The sequence below is a fragment of the Notamacropus eugenii genome, chromosome 2, assembly GCF_028372415.1.
Source record: "Notamacropus eugenii isolate mMacEug1 chromosome 2, mMacEug1.pri_v2, whole genome shotgun sequence".
NCBI classification, from domain to species: Eukaryota; Metazoa; Chordata; class Mammalia; order Diprotodontia; family Macropodidae; genus Notamacropus; species Notamacropus eugenii.
This window is the reverse complement of record NC_092873.1, coordinates 424,993,769-425,011,344: the sequence shown is the minus strand read 5'-3', so window position 1 is coordinate 425,011,344 and position 17,576 is coordinate 424,993,769. Positions and strand designations below refer to the sequence as shown.

Here is a 17,576-nt window from a genome sequence, read left to right as displayed (position 1 = left end):
CATAATACCTGTCACATAGAAGCATATAGAATAAATCTCTTTGACTTGACTTAACTTCTCTAGGCCTTAGGTTACCTCATCTTTAAAATGAGACGTTTGCACTAGATTGCTTTTTAGGTCTCTTCCTGCTCTTAGTGTGATCTTCTGATAATATTTCTGTGAGGATTCAGTGGTTTCAAAAAAATAAGTCTGCTCTTCATAGTAGAAAGACATTTATTGTGGGATTTGTTTTGGAGGGAGAAAAATTGGAAAATTTTTTTTGTTTCTACCTACAGAAAGACTTCAAGTATCTCTGTTGAAAATAGTTTATGTATGATAGGTACTCAGGGAAATTTGAGTCACTGTATAATATTGCCAACTCTTACATATGTTTAGTACTGGGAGGTAGGCATAATCTAAATAAAAATACTTGAAACTCATTGGTTTCATTCATTCATTCATTGGGTTCATTCAGTCTGCTCACTAATTTTCAGTTGATTTTTCTTCCTGGTAGAAATCTTATTGAGCAAAAAAATGGGCAAAATGATTAAGTAGTCAAGTAAGTGGAAATTAGGTTCATCTTCAAACTAGTTAATCTAGAATTCACTGTATCATAGTACAAGTTGTACCCATTTTCTTTATTATATCTTAGGTGAGTCAAGTCCCACTCGTCGAGAAGCAGTGAAGAAACGGACAGCAGAGTATCTAATGCGTGCTGAGCAGCTCTCTAGTTTTTATTTAAAACCACACCTTGGTGATGGAGCATCATCCCAGGTATAGTTGTTATTTCTTTCTCTAAAATGGGATGAAGTGGAAGCTTAAATTAATTTGTTTTGTACTATGTTTACTTTTCTTGGACTTTGTTTAGGTGCTTTTGATTAGTTTTGTTTTACATCTATGCACGGGACTTTACCAGGTATCCTATGAAATGGTGTCTCTCATTTTCTTTGAGTACAAGATGAAAATAACTCTCTCATCTTTTTATTCCTCTTTCTAAGGGGGACCCATTGAATTTAATTTTAATTTTATCTCTTTATGTCTTCTGGCTTTGTCATTCTATCTAATTTTGCGTCATTTGCAAAGTTGAAAAGCAAAATTGATGTATGTGTTTTCAATTCCTTTATCCAACTCTTTAATGACAGTAGTGGATATGGATCCTAAGCTGAAATCACGTATAAGGCAAAAGACACCTTGCATATAATTTTATAAAATCATCAAGTTGCTAAAATTATTTTCTCTGCATACATTTATTACTAATCCTTTGTTATGCTCCCTATGCTACATTTTCCTATTATTAATTTAACTCAGTATTTATTGACCAACTCCAGGGTTTATATTAGATTATATTAGAGGTAGTCCAAAGTCTAACTCACATCAGATACTTCATATTTCCTCTCAAACATGGATTCTAATGGGAGGCCAAATAAACTGGTAGAGTTGTATTTGATTGAGCTAGTAGTAGGAGACTAGGGCAAAAAATTTATTTCTGAGGTTTTGACTCAATTGTCTTTTAGAAGTAACTTATCTTAATGATCTGAAAATTGGGGAGGTCCTCTTTAGAGAAGGGAGAGTTGGTTTTGTACTTACAGAAAGTCAAGTAAGATTTCACAAGGGAGCAGTGCCAAAATTATGAAAAATATACAAGCAAAGCTGAAATAATATGGCATAAGTATTGAAGGGGTCTGTAATAAAGGAAAGATCAGAGCAGAGTGCAGGATGGTTAGTTCAGGAAAGCTTCCCAAAAAAGAGGTAAGCTGTGAGTCAGCTCTGGAAAGGGTGAAGAGCATAGGTAGATGGAGAAGAAGAAGGAGAGCTTTCCCAATAAGGAGGGTGGCACTGCAGCAACAACAAATGAAATATGTGTGAGAAACAGAAAGTTGACTTAGGGTGAAAAGGACATGTTGGAGGCAATGAGAGATGGGTTTGGAAAATGGTAGAAGAGGGGCAGAGGGTTTACTGTGCTAGGAATTAGTAGGCTTTTTTTTTTTTTTGAGGAGAGAAGCGATAGGACGAATTTCTTCTATAGTCATCAATGGTTTTCATGACTTGTTATTGTTCAAATGTTTTCCAGTCATATTTGACTCTCTATGACCCCATTTGGGGTTTTCTTGGCAAAGATACTGGAGTGGTTGGCCGTTTCCTTCTCTGGTCCATTTTATAAATAAGGTAACTAGGACAAAGAGGGTTAAGTGACTTGCTCAGGGTAAGTGAGGCCAGATTTGAACTCAAGAAGATGAGTCTTCCTGACTCCAGACCTAGAACTTTATCTGTTGTACCATCCAGCTGCCCTATTTCAATTGACCTCCTGCCTAATTTCCTTTTGAACTTATTCTTTTTTCCTTCAAGTCTTAGTGGCCACAATTATTTTCATAGGTGGACAATGATGTATCTTGAGGGCTTTCATTTATAAAACGAGTTTATACATTCATTGATTTCTAATGTTCTTTCTAATGGCAAAATGTTGTCTTCTTTTATTTTCAAAGGAAGTATTGTTTCCAACTCATATTGGTATGCACAGGTTTCCCAGAATCCTAAATTTTGGGGCAAGAAGGAGAGCTCTCAGCACTTGGAGAACATTTGGTACAAACCCTGCGTTTTAGGTGATATTGTAGCCTCTGTTTGTATTCTTTTAAAGCATATTTTTTTTAATTGACAGAATTCCATTTTCTCTTCCTCCTGCCCCATTAGAGGGGACCCAGCTAGCTGGGTAACTCAGCTCCTCCTCTCCTGTCTGTCTCCCCCTCCCTCCCCTTCCTTCTCCTCTCTAAAGGAGGGAAAAGTGAGGCTGGTGACCTGCACAGCCCTCCCTCACTCAAAACAAAGTCAAGTGCAAGTCATGTCATCATTTTTCTGTTTTCTTCTTCAGCAACGAAGGATGAACACAACAACAACTCCATTACAGGAAAAAAAAAACCCAAACCCAGTTCTTTCTAATAAACATATGTCTTCATTCTATCTTTGGAAACATAATAACCAATTTATTCTGTCCTTTTTTAGTTTGTTAATTTTTTTTCTCAGTTTCAGTTTTTATAGCATTGATCCATTGGCATCAATCATTGAAGAAACTTTTAGACTTTGTAATTGTAGGAACCCTAAATAGTCCCACATTGCCTACCCACCAAGAGAATTCCCAAAAAGGGAGCAGAGAGGGCTAGAAGAGTTCTTCCCCCTTTCTATATTGAATGGCTCTGAGAACAGTGGAAGGAGCAGGTTTTAGCTAAAAGTAAAGGAGTTGTTTGAAATAAAATTGAAAAGTCATATTGAAAGAGACAGTTGGTTTTGTTTCATCTGAGATTAATATTGAATGGTCTGAGAAATTATATTAGAAAGGCAACATTCTAGAAAAAGCCAGAAATAGTTTTTCATGTTATTTTTGCCCCCAAAATTCAAAATACATATAGAATGACAGTAAAAGAGTTAAATTTTGGGGATTAAAAATAGGATAGTTGTCTGAGATATAAATAAACTTCTTTTATGCAGTTGTGAAGTCTGAATGAAAAATATAGTTCATATATGGAATTTGTGAATTCCTTGCATACTTCTTGTTTGTGAATAATGCTGCAGTAATATTTTTATCAATGTCTTTTGTTTTTATATCACTTAATTTATGATTATAGCCCTCCCTCCATCTTTTACTCAGTGAGTCTTCTTGTAGCAAAGATTAAAACAGAAGATAAAAAAAAGAACAATTCAGCCAATGAACCATCATCTGTGTCTGATAGTCTGTGTTATATGAGGATAATGTCAGCTTTTCTGACCAGACTTGGTCATTATAATTACATAGCGTTTATAGCTGAAGACACACACACACACACACACACACACACACACACACACACACACACACACACTCTCTCTCTTTCTCTCTCTCTCTCTCTCTCTCTCTCTGTCTCTCTCTCTCTCTCTCTGTCTCTCTCTGTCTCTCTGACTCTCTGTCTTTCTCTCTCTGTCTCTGTCTCTGTCTGTCTCTTAGAATGTGAGTTCCTTGAGACCAGGCACTGTCTTATTTTTCCTTTTGTACCCCCAGTTCTTAGCACAGTGTTTTGTACACAGTAACCTCTTACTAAATGCTTGTTCCTTCATTCTTTCTGTTCATGTTATAAGAAATGCCTACGTAGTTTTCTTTCGGTGCGTGTTGCTAGTTGTATATTTAGCATTCTTATTTTACTGCTGTAGCGTTGTTTGTGACTTCCGGTTGTGCTTTCTGTTTGCTTATATTTTGTTAGTCACTTTCACTTTTTTTCTTTAATAAAATAAAAATTTTGGTTTAGAATAGGAATAGACTTGATAGAGAGCCAAAATGTATATTACACACACACACACACACACACACACACACACACACACACACACACACACACACACACCTCTTTCTGCATCATAGATTAAAATATGATAGAATTCCTTTCCATGAGTGGAAGCAAGCTCTCTTGTGGTGCAGGGAGACTTGGGAACTGGCAGCCAGCAGCCCTGGATTCCAGTGCTGACTTGCCTACCAGACTCTGACTTGCGGTACATTACTTAATTTTTCTAGGACTCAGTTTCCTCACATTTGAAAATGAGGCAGTTCAATTTGAGATATATTCCCCCAAAATTCTCTAAAATCTCTACAAATCTATGCTTTTTTATTCCAGTTAAAAATTATATTCAGCATAAGTCCTATGTATAAAAAACTAACAAGTATGAAGTTCTTTATGATGATATTTCTTGTGTTCTTTTAGTTCATTTTTCTGACTTGGAGCTCTGAAAGTACAAAAAAAATAATCCCTTGCGAGCAGAAGGTACTATATACTGTCACTGCTTTGGTTTCTCACAAGTGTCTGGCACATACTAGGAACCACTTCCCCTCTTCCCCAGTCCCTATTCATTCATTCATTCATTGGTTTGTTTATTTTTAACATTCTTTCTTTTTGAGTTCTAAATTCTCTCCCTTTGCTGCCCATTGAGAAGGCCATATGATACCTATTATACATGTGAAGTCATGCAAATATTTTTATATTTCCAAAAAGCAAGAAAGATAAAGTGAACAAAGTAGGAACTTAATAAATGTTTATTAACTGACCACTTCCAATTTATTCTCCGTACTCTTTCCATATTCATTTTTCTTTTTTTTTGGAGACTAGGTCTCCCCATCTTGCTCAGGCTGAAGTACAGTGGCCATTCACAGGCCCATTCTGACTGCTGATTAGCATGGCAGTTTTGGCCATTTCCATATCCATCGTGGTTCAGTTCTCCCTTATTTATGCAGTCTAGTAGCTGCCTGCTAGTAACCGCATTGGTGTCAGACTTAGTGTCAATGCCTAAGAGACATCAGCCCTTACTCTGTCTCAGAACTCTCAAGCTCAAGTCAATAATCAGTAAGCATTTATTAAGTATCTACTATGTGTCCAGCACTGTGCTAAGAATGGGGCTACAAATAAGAAAAGGAAAGACAGTTTCTGCCCTCCAGAACAATACACAAAAAGAAGCTAAAATGGTGGTTAGTACCTGGGGCTGGGGGGCAGGAGGGGAGCATGATGTTTGTGGAGAGCTGTCAGTAGGAAATGAAGTTCGCTGTAAAATTCCCAACCCTTTCTAAAGGGGGGAGGGGTTTATTGCTTCACCCTTTAGTCCTCCAGCCAGTAGGATGAGGAGACTGAGGCTGCTGAGGAGGTGTTGAGTCTCAAAGCAGAATCAGTCTTAGGATGATTTGATTTTAGGTGATGAGTTTTTCCTGGGGGAGGAATGATGCTCCTGGAGTCAAAATCAAGTTCAAGTGATTCATCAGCCTTAGCCTCCCCAGCAGTAGGGATTACAGATATATGCTACTACCCCTGGCTTCAGATTCATTTTTTAAATTAATTTTTCATCATGTCCTTTCATCCTTTGCTCAAAAACTTTCAGTGGTTTTCCACTGCCTATAGTATAAAGTCTGTATTTTCTGGTCTGCACCATCATATGAGCATTCCTAGCCTTGTCTCCCATTGTTTCCCAACCCGAACCTCCTCAAGTCAGACAGGTCTCCAAAACACTGTGCTCATGCTCCTTGCTCATCAAACTAAGCTTGGACACTGCATTTTTGACTGCATATTTCCCCTGGCTGAAGTATGTCTCCTCTCCTCACACTCCCTCTCTGTGCGTTCATCCTTCCTTTGCCAGAGAAGACCATGCCATCAGAGAAATAATGACTTGACTTGCACTTAACTTTGTTTTGAGTGAGGGAGGGCTGTGCAGGTCACCAGCCTCACTTCTCCTCCAGTCATCTGAATCCAGTGACCAGATATTCATCAGGATGACTAAAGATGACCCAGGATGAGGTAACTGGGGTTAAGTGACTTGGCCAAGGTCACACAGCTAGTGAGTGTCAAGTGTCTGACGTGAGATTTGAACTCATGTCCTCCCGACTCCTGCACCGGTGTTCTATCCACTGCAACACTTAGCTGCCCCAAGTCATCAGTGTTATAAGACAGAGAAAGATCAGAACTGAGAAAAGCCCATTAGATTTAGCAATTAGGAGATGATTAGTATCCTTGGAGAGAGTAGTTTTTGTTAAAGGATAAGGTCAGAAGCCAGACTGCAAAGAGTTAAGAGAGCAAAACGAAAGAAAATAGAAAGGAAACTCCCTCTCTACTTGTTTAGAAGCTGGTAGGTAGCACAGTGGATAGAATGCTGCAACTGCAATCTGGAAGGCCCAAGTTTAAATCCAGTCTCAGGCACTTGGTAGCTGTGTGACCCTAGGCAAGTCACTAGCCTCTGTCTGCATCCGTTTCTCATCTGTAAAATAGGGACAGTATAATAATGCTTATGTCCCAATTTTGAGGATTTAATAAGATATTTGTAAAGTGCTTAGCACAATTCCTGGCATATAGTAAATGCAGTGTGTGTGTATGTATGTATGTTTATACATATACATTTGCACAAACATATGTATGTTGACTATTAATATTTAATTACTTTAGTTTCTTCACCTATAAAATGAAGATAATAGTCACACCTACCTCTCAGGGCTGTTATGAGAGAAAACGTGAACATTTTTGGAAGGTGCTTTGCAAACCTTGAAGTGCTATATAAACACTTTCATCATCATCTAAAACCTGAGTGCCCTCTAAGGACCTAATGAGGAGCACTACTCACAACTGCACCTTTTACTGAATTTTCTCTGATTTCAGTCTTGTTACAGAATAGGATGGAAAAAAGAAATGGCTGAATTCTACAAGGTCTAACTTCATTCCTAGGAAGATTAAGAAAGGGAGGAGAAAGGAGACTGCATTCTGTGCTTTGTTTGAAAGAGGAAAACATCAATAAAGATTAATTGCTCTACTGTTTCCCATTCTCCTACTGAACTTCCCCACCTCCTCCCTAAGGCTTTTCTAGATCAGTTCATTCCGCAGTAATTTTATGTCTTCTGCCCTTTTAGCACTATAGTCTGTAACAATTATTTGTACTTTGCATTTTATCTTCTCAAATAGAAACCCTTCTTCAAGACAATTATTATGTCTTATCCAGGTTTGTATCAAATGTAATGCTTTGTGCCAATATATACTCAGTAAGTATGTATTTGATTGATTCTACAGTGGGTTTGCCCTTTGGTGCAGATGCCAGTTGAAGTTTAATGCTTCCATATTGACAGTACTTCACTGGATCTGTAATTCCATAAAAATGAAACATTCTTTCCAGTGGTCTGGCAATCTGGTGAAAACTATGGATCTTTTCTTAGAATAATGATTTTAAATGCTTAAAAGAAAATACATAGGATTACAAAGGAAACTAGTTATGTTGAAATAGGTTTCAAAATATTTAAAACCAAAAGGAAACTTCTTTTAAATCTCAGCATTACATGGGTGTTAGAGCAACATACAGGCCGATTGTCTGATATCCTTTACTTTCACTATGATCCCTTTACTTTATATATGAGGAAACTGAGACTCAGAGAAAAGAAATTACTTTCCTAAGGTTTGGTTAATTAGAATATTTCATTTTTTCACCTCTTAATGTAACAGTTTATGCATATTCTTGATGAGTAGCCACAAAATTTTCTTATTAAATACTTGAGAGTTTTGTCCACTTAATTATCCTTTGCAACTTCATTATTTTAATTTTAGGATTTAATATCGAAGCACACTCTTCCTAAATTTTTATTGTTCAGTCATTTTTCATTTGCAGCCAACTTTTTGTGACCCCATTGGGGTTTTCTTGGCAGAGATAATGGAGGAGTTTGTCATTTTTTTTCCAGCTCATTTTATAGATGAGGAAACTAAGGCAAACAGTGTTAAATGACTTGTCTAGGGTCACACAGCCAGTAAGTGTCAGAGACCAGATTTGAACTCAGGAAGATGAGACTTGCTGACTTCAGGCTCAGTATTCTATCTGCTGTACCACCTAGTTTAAGAGGGGACTCCAAAGGCTATACTTTATTAAGGAGGGTATTTATGCTAAACTTCATTACAATATTCCAGCTGTATAGTAGAGGGAGTAGGGCATATGTTGAATTTCCTCCCCAGATAGTTATATTAGTAAATTGTTGTCTACATTTTACCTCTAAATTACTGTTGTGATGTTTGGGGTAAATGTAAGGCTATGATTGAATATTGGGCCCCTGATCCATTTGTTAGAAATTTTCATTATAGCTGCACACTCTAGAATTGAATTATAGCTTTAGAAACTATATCAACTCATTAATTTTTCTTTTTAAAATTTTGTTTTCAGTGTTACCTGATTTATTTACTTGCAACTTTTTTTTTTTGCATTAAGGACAAACAGAAACTTCTCCTTTCATCTTCCCTCTCTCTGATTTATGATAAATTTAGTTTCCTTCAGTCTGGCATTTGCTTCAGCAGGCAGTCTTCCTTCAAGTACCACCCTGATTGATGTGTAATCTTTGATATCTTCCATTAGCCTCCAGGATCACTAAGTTCAAGGCCCTCTTGGAACCTAAGGAGCCCTGCCGAGGAACTGAAGGCCTTCAGAGTCCTTGGGGTGATTGACAAGGTAATTCTTCAGTGTCTCTTCAAGAGTTCAGTCATAAATCGACTGCATGCTGACATTCTGTCTTTGAAGCTTTGGATCTTAAGGATATGAAACAAAAGGAGAAAATGACTCAAATGCATCTGCACTTTAAAATAACAAAAGCAGAAGAAAAAAGGCTTTTATCTAAGCAATTCATGTAAGGTCATGCAAAATATATTTGAGCTAAAGGAGAAGGCACATGTTTGGTGGCATTCAGAAGAGTAGGACCTTTTAAAAAGTATTGGGTGTTATAGCAAAGACAAGACAAACCAGTGCATTTTGTGCTTAGGGGTGACTAATGGGGAACAGTCATTCAGTGCTGTTCTGCATTAACAGTCATACTCAGCTTGGTGGTCAAAGAGAAATAAATAGCTTTCTCATATTTATTTGGGGATCAGAATGGAAAATTCCCCAGAAATCTGATAGTGAATCCAAATTTGATTTTACTTTTAACTTGCTTTCATACTACTAAAGCATATACTATTGACACATAGAATATTTTCCAAGTGTAATTAAAAAAGCGAACAGTATCCTTAATAAATAATCCACTGTTTTTGTGTAGTTGATTAAACTGCTATTTAGTACACTAAAGAAAAGAAAATATATTATTTAATATCCAGGATATTGCCTTTTAGTTTCACAAAGGCTTATTTTTTACCGTGAGCTAGAAATTATGAAGTACCCTGATACTTAATAAGCAACACTTATTGAGTGCTCCTGATATGGTAAAAGAGGTTTATGATGCCATATTGGAACTGAAGATTTTGTAGAACATTGAAGGTAATTACATAATGGCTAATAGTAGAAGACCTTCAAAAAAGGTAATTGTCTGTTACAGGAAAACATTACTGGACATAATGACTTACCAAGTAATTTATTTCAGATTATTTCATTTACTAGAATATTGAACAGAAAGACTTGGGATTTGTAGTGAACTATTCAGTTTCATAAAACCTGAAGACCAAGTTAAAAAAATATATTCTATGTGGAGTGCATCAGATGTGGTGACTCCTGGTGAAATCTGATATTTCAGCTTACTTCTGTTGGACAAAATAATATCTTACATTTGTATAGTGTTTTATATTTTTCAGAGTTCTTGAACTTATGTGTTCTCATTTGATCCTCACAACAACTCTTTATATATTGTGGTTGTTGGATTAATTGGTACCTTATGAGGGGAGAGTGATTCTGCAACAGTAATAACTTACATGTAGCACTTTTAAGGATTATCAGAGGCTTTCCTCCCAACAGTGTTGTCTAGTAGTTTGTACAGTTATTATTTTTCCTGTTTTACATATGAGGAACCTCAGGCTCAGTTAGAAATTAAGTGGGTTGTACAGTCATATACTACAAGTAGTAGAACTAGGACTAGATCCAGATAGTCAGTGCCAGGTATTATGCTAAATGCAGAGGATGCAAAGGAAGGCAAAAGACAGTCCCTTTTATTGAGGAGCTCACAATATAAGGGAAGAGACTACATGCAAAAAAAAAAAAAATATACAGAGTGACTATATAAAGGATAATTAGGAAATAACCAACAGAAGGAAAGCATTAGGATTAAGAGGGATTGGGAAATCTTTCTTGTATAAGGTGGGATTTTAGCCAGATTTGAAGGAAGTAGAAAGCCAAGATGAGGGAGAAATAACTTGGGGACAGCTCAGGCTTTTTTTTTTTTTTGCCCAGAGCCAAAAGAAGGAGTATCTTATTTGAGGAATAGCTAGGAAGCTAGTTGGAGTAAATTGGGGGAGAGGGAATCTTAAGGTGTGAGAGGACTGGAAAGCTAGGGATAAGACTAAGTTATGAAGGCCTTTGAATACCAAACACAGGATTTTGTATTTGATTTTGGAGGTGATAGGGAGCTACTGGGGTTTTTAAGAGGTGTGTGAGAATTACTTTGGCAGCTGAAAGAGGATGACTGGAGTAGGAAGAGACTTGGCGGACCCACCAGTATGTTATTGCAACTGTCTAGCCATGAGGTGATAAGGGCCTGTCCTGGAAAGATGGCACTGTCAAAGGAGACAAGGGGGTGTATTTGAGAGATTTTGTAAACGTGAAATTGTCCAGCCTTGGCAACAGATTGGAGAGTGAGAGATAATGAGGAATCCAAGATGTAAATTTGGATCCCAAGTCTTCTTGAATATAACCACATTGTTTTTTAAAATGGGAAAGGAGGAGAGCGAAGTGGAGAGAATCTTTTCTTGTTGAGACAGTAATGCCAAGCTGCTCTGCAGGAATATTTCAGTATTCTGACGTTTAACATTACCACAGTAAATATGTAAATATCTGTTGCTATTATTGTTGTGATTGTCAAAAGGTAAGCAAAAAGTAATTGGTCATCTGGGAAAAAAAAAACAAATCAAAATATATGCCCTAGCAATGGTAAGTAGGTGCTGTCATCTTCATAAATGTAGAAGAAATTGTTATTTACCGTTTAAGTTAAAAAAAACTTTTTTGAACTCAACACCAACTAAAATGAGCATTACTATATAAAGTAAAACAAAAAAGGAAGATTGTATACTATTTACTTTTGCTTTGTTTTTGCAAGGCAATTGGGGTTAAGTGCCTTGCCCAGGGTCGCACAGCTAGTAAGTGTCAAGTGTCTGAGGCTGGATTTGAACTCAGGTCCTCCTGACTCCAGGGCTGGTGCTCCATCCGCTGCTCCACCTAGCTGCTCCCAACTATTTACTTTTTCAAATAACTTGGCATTATTTAATCAAAATCACTTTTACTTTCTATGATATCTACCACACAGAACCCTTTGTTTACTTTGCATCCTGTGCAGTACTGAACTTAATATATCACCTCTGAAGTTTATGTAGATGCTACATAAAATTTAAGGAAATTATTCAGATTAGGAGTAGCTAAAAGATGAATATTGGCTAGTCACTTTTAGTGGCATTAATGTGGTGTTTTCTGTAGTACAGTCTGACAAAATAATTAACTGTAATCAGAATAGCAGAAACTTTGGATTTTTAGATTGTGTTCTGAGTTGAACTGGATTTATTATATTTTGTCCTATATCTAAATAGTCCTCAAAAATATTGGTTGACATAAACTTTGCTCATGTCATTAACTATATCTACAATTCTTTATCACCTATCCCAACACTTCTGTATTTGAAGCTCCATGAGGGAAAAGAGTGTGTTATTTAATCTGTGACTCTTGTACAGTGCACAGTACATAGTATATGTTTAATGAATGTTGATGAAAAAGACAAATACATGCTAGTTGTAAGAGCTTGAGCTGGTTCCTTGAGCTGGGTTGCATTTCTTGTCATTGCCATTTCCATTCTCTCTTGTGAGGTCATATGTAAAAATATATGTATATATATGTATGTTTACACATAGCTATTGTATATTATGTATTTCTCATGGGAGGCCATATATACACACACATACACAATGTATCATGTATAGTGTACATGTGTCAAAATATGTTAGCTTATGTTAAACATTATATATGATACATATATGTTATGGTATATACATGGCCTCCATTAGAGAATATATAAAATATTATTCACATATTACACACAATATTATCGTACACATATATGTTATGCATATCATTTGTTTTTTATGTTCTCTCACGTGAGGTCCTATACTCCCTCCTTCCCTGCAATATATAGATAGTTCTTGCTTTACATAAATTTGGATTACACAAATTCACCTCCCCAGCAGGCAGTAGGACCTGAGTGGCCCGGGCTCTAGCTCAAGATCCCTGGCTGCAGCAGAGGCAACCACATCAGTGTGGCCCTGTGCCAAGGGTCCTCCACTCTGAACACTGAAATCACTCCAGTTTCAGGGGCTCAGGCAATGTAGCTGCCCCGTAAGGGGAAGGGGAGGTTTGTGGAATGATCCACTGACATTGTGAGAACTGGCTGTAATAGGAATATATAGCATATATTTTCTTCTGTGAGGTTATAGATATTTATATATACATGCATATATAATATCACTTGAGAGAATATATGTACATAAGTATAATATATAGAGATATGATATGACATGTATATAGTATATCATATTTTAATATATAGTTATGATATTTAGGTATTTTCTCAAGTGTTCATATATATACCCATATACACGTATACACATATGTATGCATATACACACAAGTGATCTCACATGAGAAGACATAGGCACATATAATGTATATTTAGAGTACCATATATTCTAGATATACAATATTCTCCTATGAGATCATATATACATGAGACCGTAGATGTAAATATACATACGTATGACCCATATGAGAGAAACACATTATGACACATATACTACATATGATACATTATACATGTATTGTCAAGTATGATGGAGGTGTTATGGTTATATTAGAGAATCTCTGAGGGCCTATCTCATTTTGACATTCTGTGATTTTGCAGCCCAGAGGAACTGAATGTTATGACTTTTGGAACAGAATAGTCACACACACATATGCAGTTTGTTATCAGATTTTGTTGTTTTTGTCTTTGCAACATCCTAGCACCTAGTAGGTGCTTATTAGATGCTTCTCAGTGAGTGATCCCATCTCTCCTATATATCCCTGTGCTTTTGCTTATGCAGCTACCACCCTGGTACAGACCCTTGCACCTGGAATGCTGCAGGAGCCTTCTGATTGGTCTCCCTTCTTCCAGTGCCTCCTTCATTCAGCTGCCAGAGTGATTGTTCTCAATGAAGTTCTGACCATCACTTCTCTTACATAGCTAGACCCTGTACCTGCAGGATCAAATATAAAACTTGCCGCTCCATGTGGCATTTCAAACCTTTCACAACTTGGCCTCTTCCTATCTTTCCCATCTTCTTATGTTCTATTCCCTTCCTTTTACTTTAGGATCCAGCTGCGTTGAATGACTTGATAGTCCTTAATCACCAAACTCTATAGCCTAACTTTGTGCATTTATATTGGCTGTCCCCTGTGTCTGGAGCACTCAGTGACAGCTGTGTGGTGTGGTGGATAGATCACTGGGCTTGGAGACAGGAAGACCTGAGTTCAAATGCAGCCTCTGACACTTACATAAGGTGTATGGCTTACTTACTTGTATGAACCTGGGCAAGTCACTTGCCTGCCTCTGTTTTCTCAGCTATAAAATGGGATAATAATAGCATCTTCCTCTTAGGATTATTGTAAAGATTAAATGAAATAATAATTGTAAAATTCAAATATTCAGTTTGTACAGTGGGGAAATCCCATTAATGCTTAAACTCTTTGATTGACTAGGGCCTAGAATAAGGAATTCACTCAGCTGACTTACCAGGGTTACCCTACTAAGAACTTTCCATGAACTGTATTAATAAATGGGTAAAGCCTAATATTTCAAAGGGCCAGTCATTTGGTGCTAGGGCCTCTAAAAATACTAAAAGGAAGGATTTAACTTTACAGTACCTTGGTGAAACTGTTCAGCAGAAGTCATCATTTATGTGGTGCCTAGCCTTGAGATATAAAGTTGACTATTCTGCTAGAGCTGAAGTCTTTAACTTTTTTGAGTCATGGCACAACAAACATGATAGGTTTATGGTTATTCATTGACACAAGGTTGGTATTCCAATGTCAAGTGAACAATATTAGTATATGAGTACATAAGTATATGTATCCATCTACCCATACCTGCATATCTTTGTGAATCTCCAATAGATGATTTTGGGATTCAAATGTGAGTTTACTTATTACCATTGATTTCAGAAACCCAGATAGGAGCTAATAAACCAAGACATCAGGAGATGATGAAATAGAGTTGTATTTTGAATGGAAGTAGGCTGAGTATAAAAGTAGGATGGGCAGGAGATATGTTTTAAATTTGCATTGAAATACAACCTGTATCATTATTTTGAATGCCTAGTAACCAACCACAGTAGTAGCTTACTTGCCTGGCATGTAGCCATGTGAAAGATGGAAAAGGGAGGTGACTTGGATCTGCTTCGGAGGCTAAGAAAGAACTTGTGAACTGGAAATCACCATGAAGATTATTTCATCCAATGCTCTAAATTTTTAGTAAGGAAACCAAGACCCAGAGATTTGTCCAAAGTCACACAGCAAATCTGGTGGTAGAGATTCCCCTTATGAACAGTTTCTGCAAACAAAAACCAAAAGACAGACTTAATTTGTTAGGCATGTTGCTGAAAAAATATTTATTCATTTTTAGTATTTAATGACTATACTAGCACATAAAATCCAGTAGTGCCATTTTAAAGGGATGTATAATCCCTTTTGAAAATGAAGGACATATGTTTGTATTTTATAGACACATTTATAATTTTAAGTAATGTTTCATGAAGTCTGCATTAAGGTAAGGAACAAGTTTATAAACTTCACTGCCTTGACACTTTATTACATTTCCCTAATGTTTAATGACTTATGTATATGTACATATATAATATATATATGTGTGTGTGTGTATATATATATGTATACATATATGTATAATGTATTTTACTCTTCCAGAATATTTTATCATAGCAATAGTAATTCTTTGCATTTATATAGGAATAATAGTTTCAAATAATAGTTCATTGTTTTTCAAAATAATTTAAATCATTATTCCTTACAGTCAAACTCAAATAGAAACAGATCCCTGTGGACTGCATATTGACTTAGAAAATGACACGTTAACATTATACTGTATTGTATTTTCTTTTATTGTGTTAAACATTTTAATCTAGGTTGGGCCTTAGTTGGGAGTCTTATAGCTACTGAAGTTTGATGCTAACAATATTTTTAATGGTTAGTTGGTAATTATCCCTATTTTAATCTGAGCCAGTTGAGTCATTTAAAGTCAGCTAACAAGGATTGCATTAGAATTTTGATATCCTGAATTAACTCTTCTGATGTAAGCTAAACATTACCAATATGCCTCCATCCTTACCTAAACCTACCATTTTCTCTATCCTTGTAATCACTTTTTCTTTCAAGGTCCTGTTTAGTTTGGTCCCACCCTACTTATTCAACTTTATTTCCCCCTGTTTCCTAACACACAACCTGTGCTTTAGTCATGCCTCTTTCTTCATTGTTCCTGCACACATCATTCCTACTCAGTACATTTGCAAATGCTATTTCCTCCCACCACTTCCCACTCCCTTAGTGCCATTTTTCCTACCTCCCACATATCCACCCCTTCCCTGTTCTTTAAGACTTGGCTTGAAGTCTACTTTTCTCCATGAAGCCTTATCTGAATTTATTAACCAGTCCTGCTTTCCCCTTTCTGATTATGTTATAATCAATGCCACACAATTAAGATTATGATGTCTTTGGCAAGAGACTAAAGATTTTAGGTGGCATTTTCAGCATTGCTGCTGATTGAAAACAAGGGCTTCAGAAGAGAGAAAGAGACTGCTTGGGAAATGAACAGCTGATTAAGAAGGTGCTGTCTACAAATGGATTCTGGACATCTTGATTATGGCTTAAAATTTGAGAATGATGGGTTCTTGATGAAGGATGGAATATACCTAAGAGGTGGTAAAAATATATTTGCCTGGGGTCTTGCAAATCCAGACCAAAGGTTTTGGACTAAACGTTTGCTCTATGTATATGTACCAAGTAGATAACACAGATGGTACGTGATCAATAGGAAAAACTTACAAATTCACTGGAGATAAAATACAAGAAAATAGGCTGTAATAATAATAGCCTTTGTTTATCACAACAGCCCTATACAGTAGGAGCTACAAGTATTATTTCCATTTAACTAATGAAGAATTTACCCATGTTCACACATCTAGTAATTATCTGAGGTGAGATTAAAAACTCTTATGATTCCAAGTTTAGCACTCACTCCGTTACTTCACATTTCTTCAGATGGCTATCCATAAATGCAAAGAAGCAAGTGCTATAATTTAGACTTGATGGGATGAGATCTACGATTGGATTGACTCTAGCAGTTTAAGAAACAAGGAAGGTGGAGGCCGTAATTAGCATTCATTGCACATTAGGAAGATATACTCATGAGGAAATCCGGGAACCAGAATAAAAGAAGCATCTGTGTGAAGATCATTGTAAGCAGAAATAAATGATATTGTTACTGGAATATACCACAGACCATTTGGATAGAAAGGAGAAATTAGATGAGGTTTCAAAACATAACAAGTCTGGAAGAGGCATGACAAAGAAGTAACAGAGGACTTCAGTTATCCAGATATTTACTACCATTCTCTTGCTATGACAAAAGGAGGCAACTAATGATTAGTTGACCTGTTTTAATGATCAATTCTGCTTCAAAAGGTAGAGGAAGCAATGAGGTGGTTTATTTTTTGAATCTGATTGTTATCAGTCAGGAGAAACCAGTTGCTGAAGTGGAAATGATAAGCATTTGGGGAGGTTTTATTTTAGATTTTTTGAAATAAGAGGGCATAATTTGACATGTATGCTTAGTGTCATTTGATTAGTCTGTAGTTTCTTCCTGTGTTCTAGTTTTGTCTCCTTAGCTAAATTCTCTCCTCCTTGAGATCACAGACCATGTTTTAATTTTCTTTCCTCCATAGTGTTTAAATATAATGTTGAACACACAGTAAGTCTTCTATGAGTACTTTGTGTTCAACTTTTAGAAAGGGTGGAAACACTGTATTCACTTTAAGTCTTTTGAATATTATATCTATCCAAAGTCCCTAAACGTA

At 36.4% G+C, this 17,576-nt stretch overlaps 1 protein-coding gene across 5 annotated transcripts in view; it reads left to right on the top strand.

The window, feature by feature from the left end:
• Window positions 1-17,576, top strand: part of RPS6KC1 (ribosomal protein S6 kinase C1) — a 213,768-nt gene that overhangs the window by 119,679 nt on the left and 76,513 nt on the right. For all 5 annotated transcript variants that reach the window (XM_072647859.1, XM_072647856.1, XM_072647860.1 and 2 more), the window contains 2 exons: window positions 632-753; window positions 8,854-8,946. In XM_072647859.1, coding sequence (XP_072503960.1) covers window positions 632-753; window positions 8,854-8,946 — 215 coding nt within the window. The remainder of the gene's footprint in view (window positions 1-631; window positions 754-8,853; window positions 8,947-17,576) is intronic.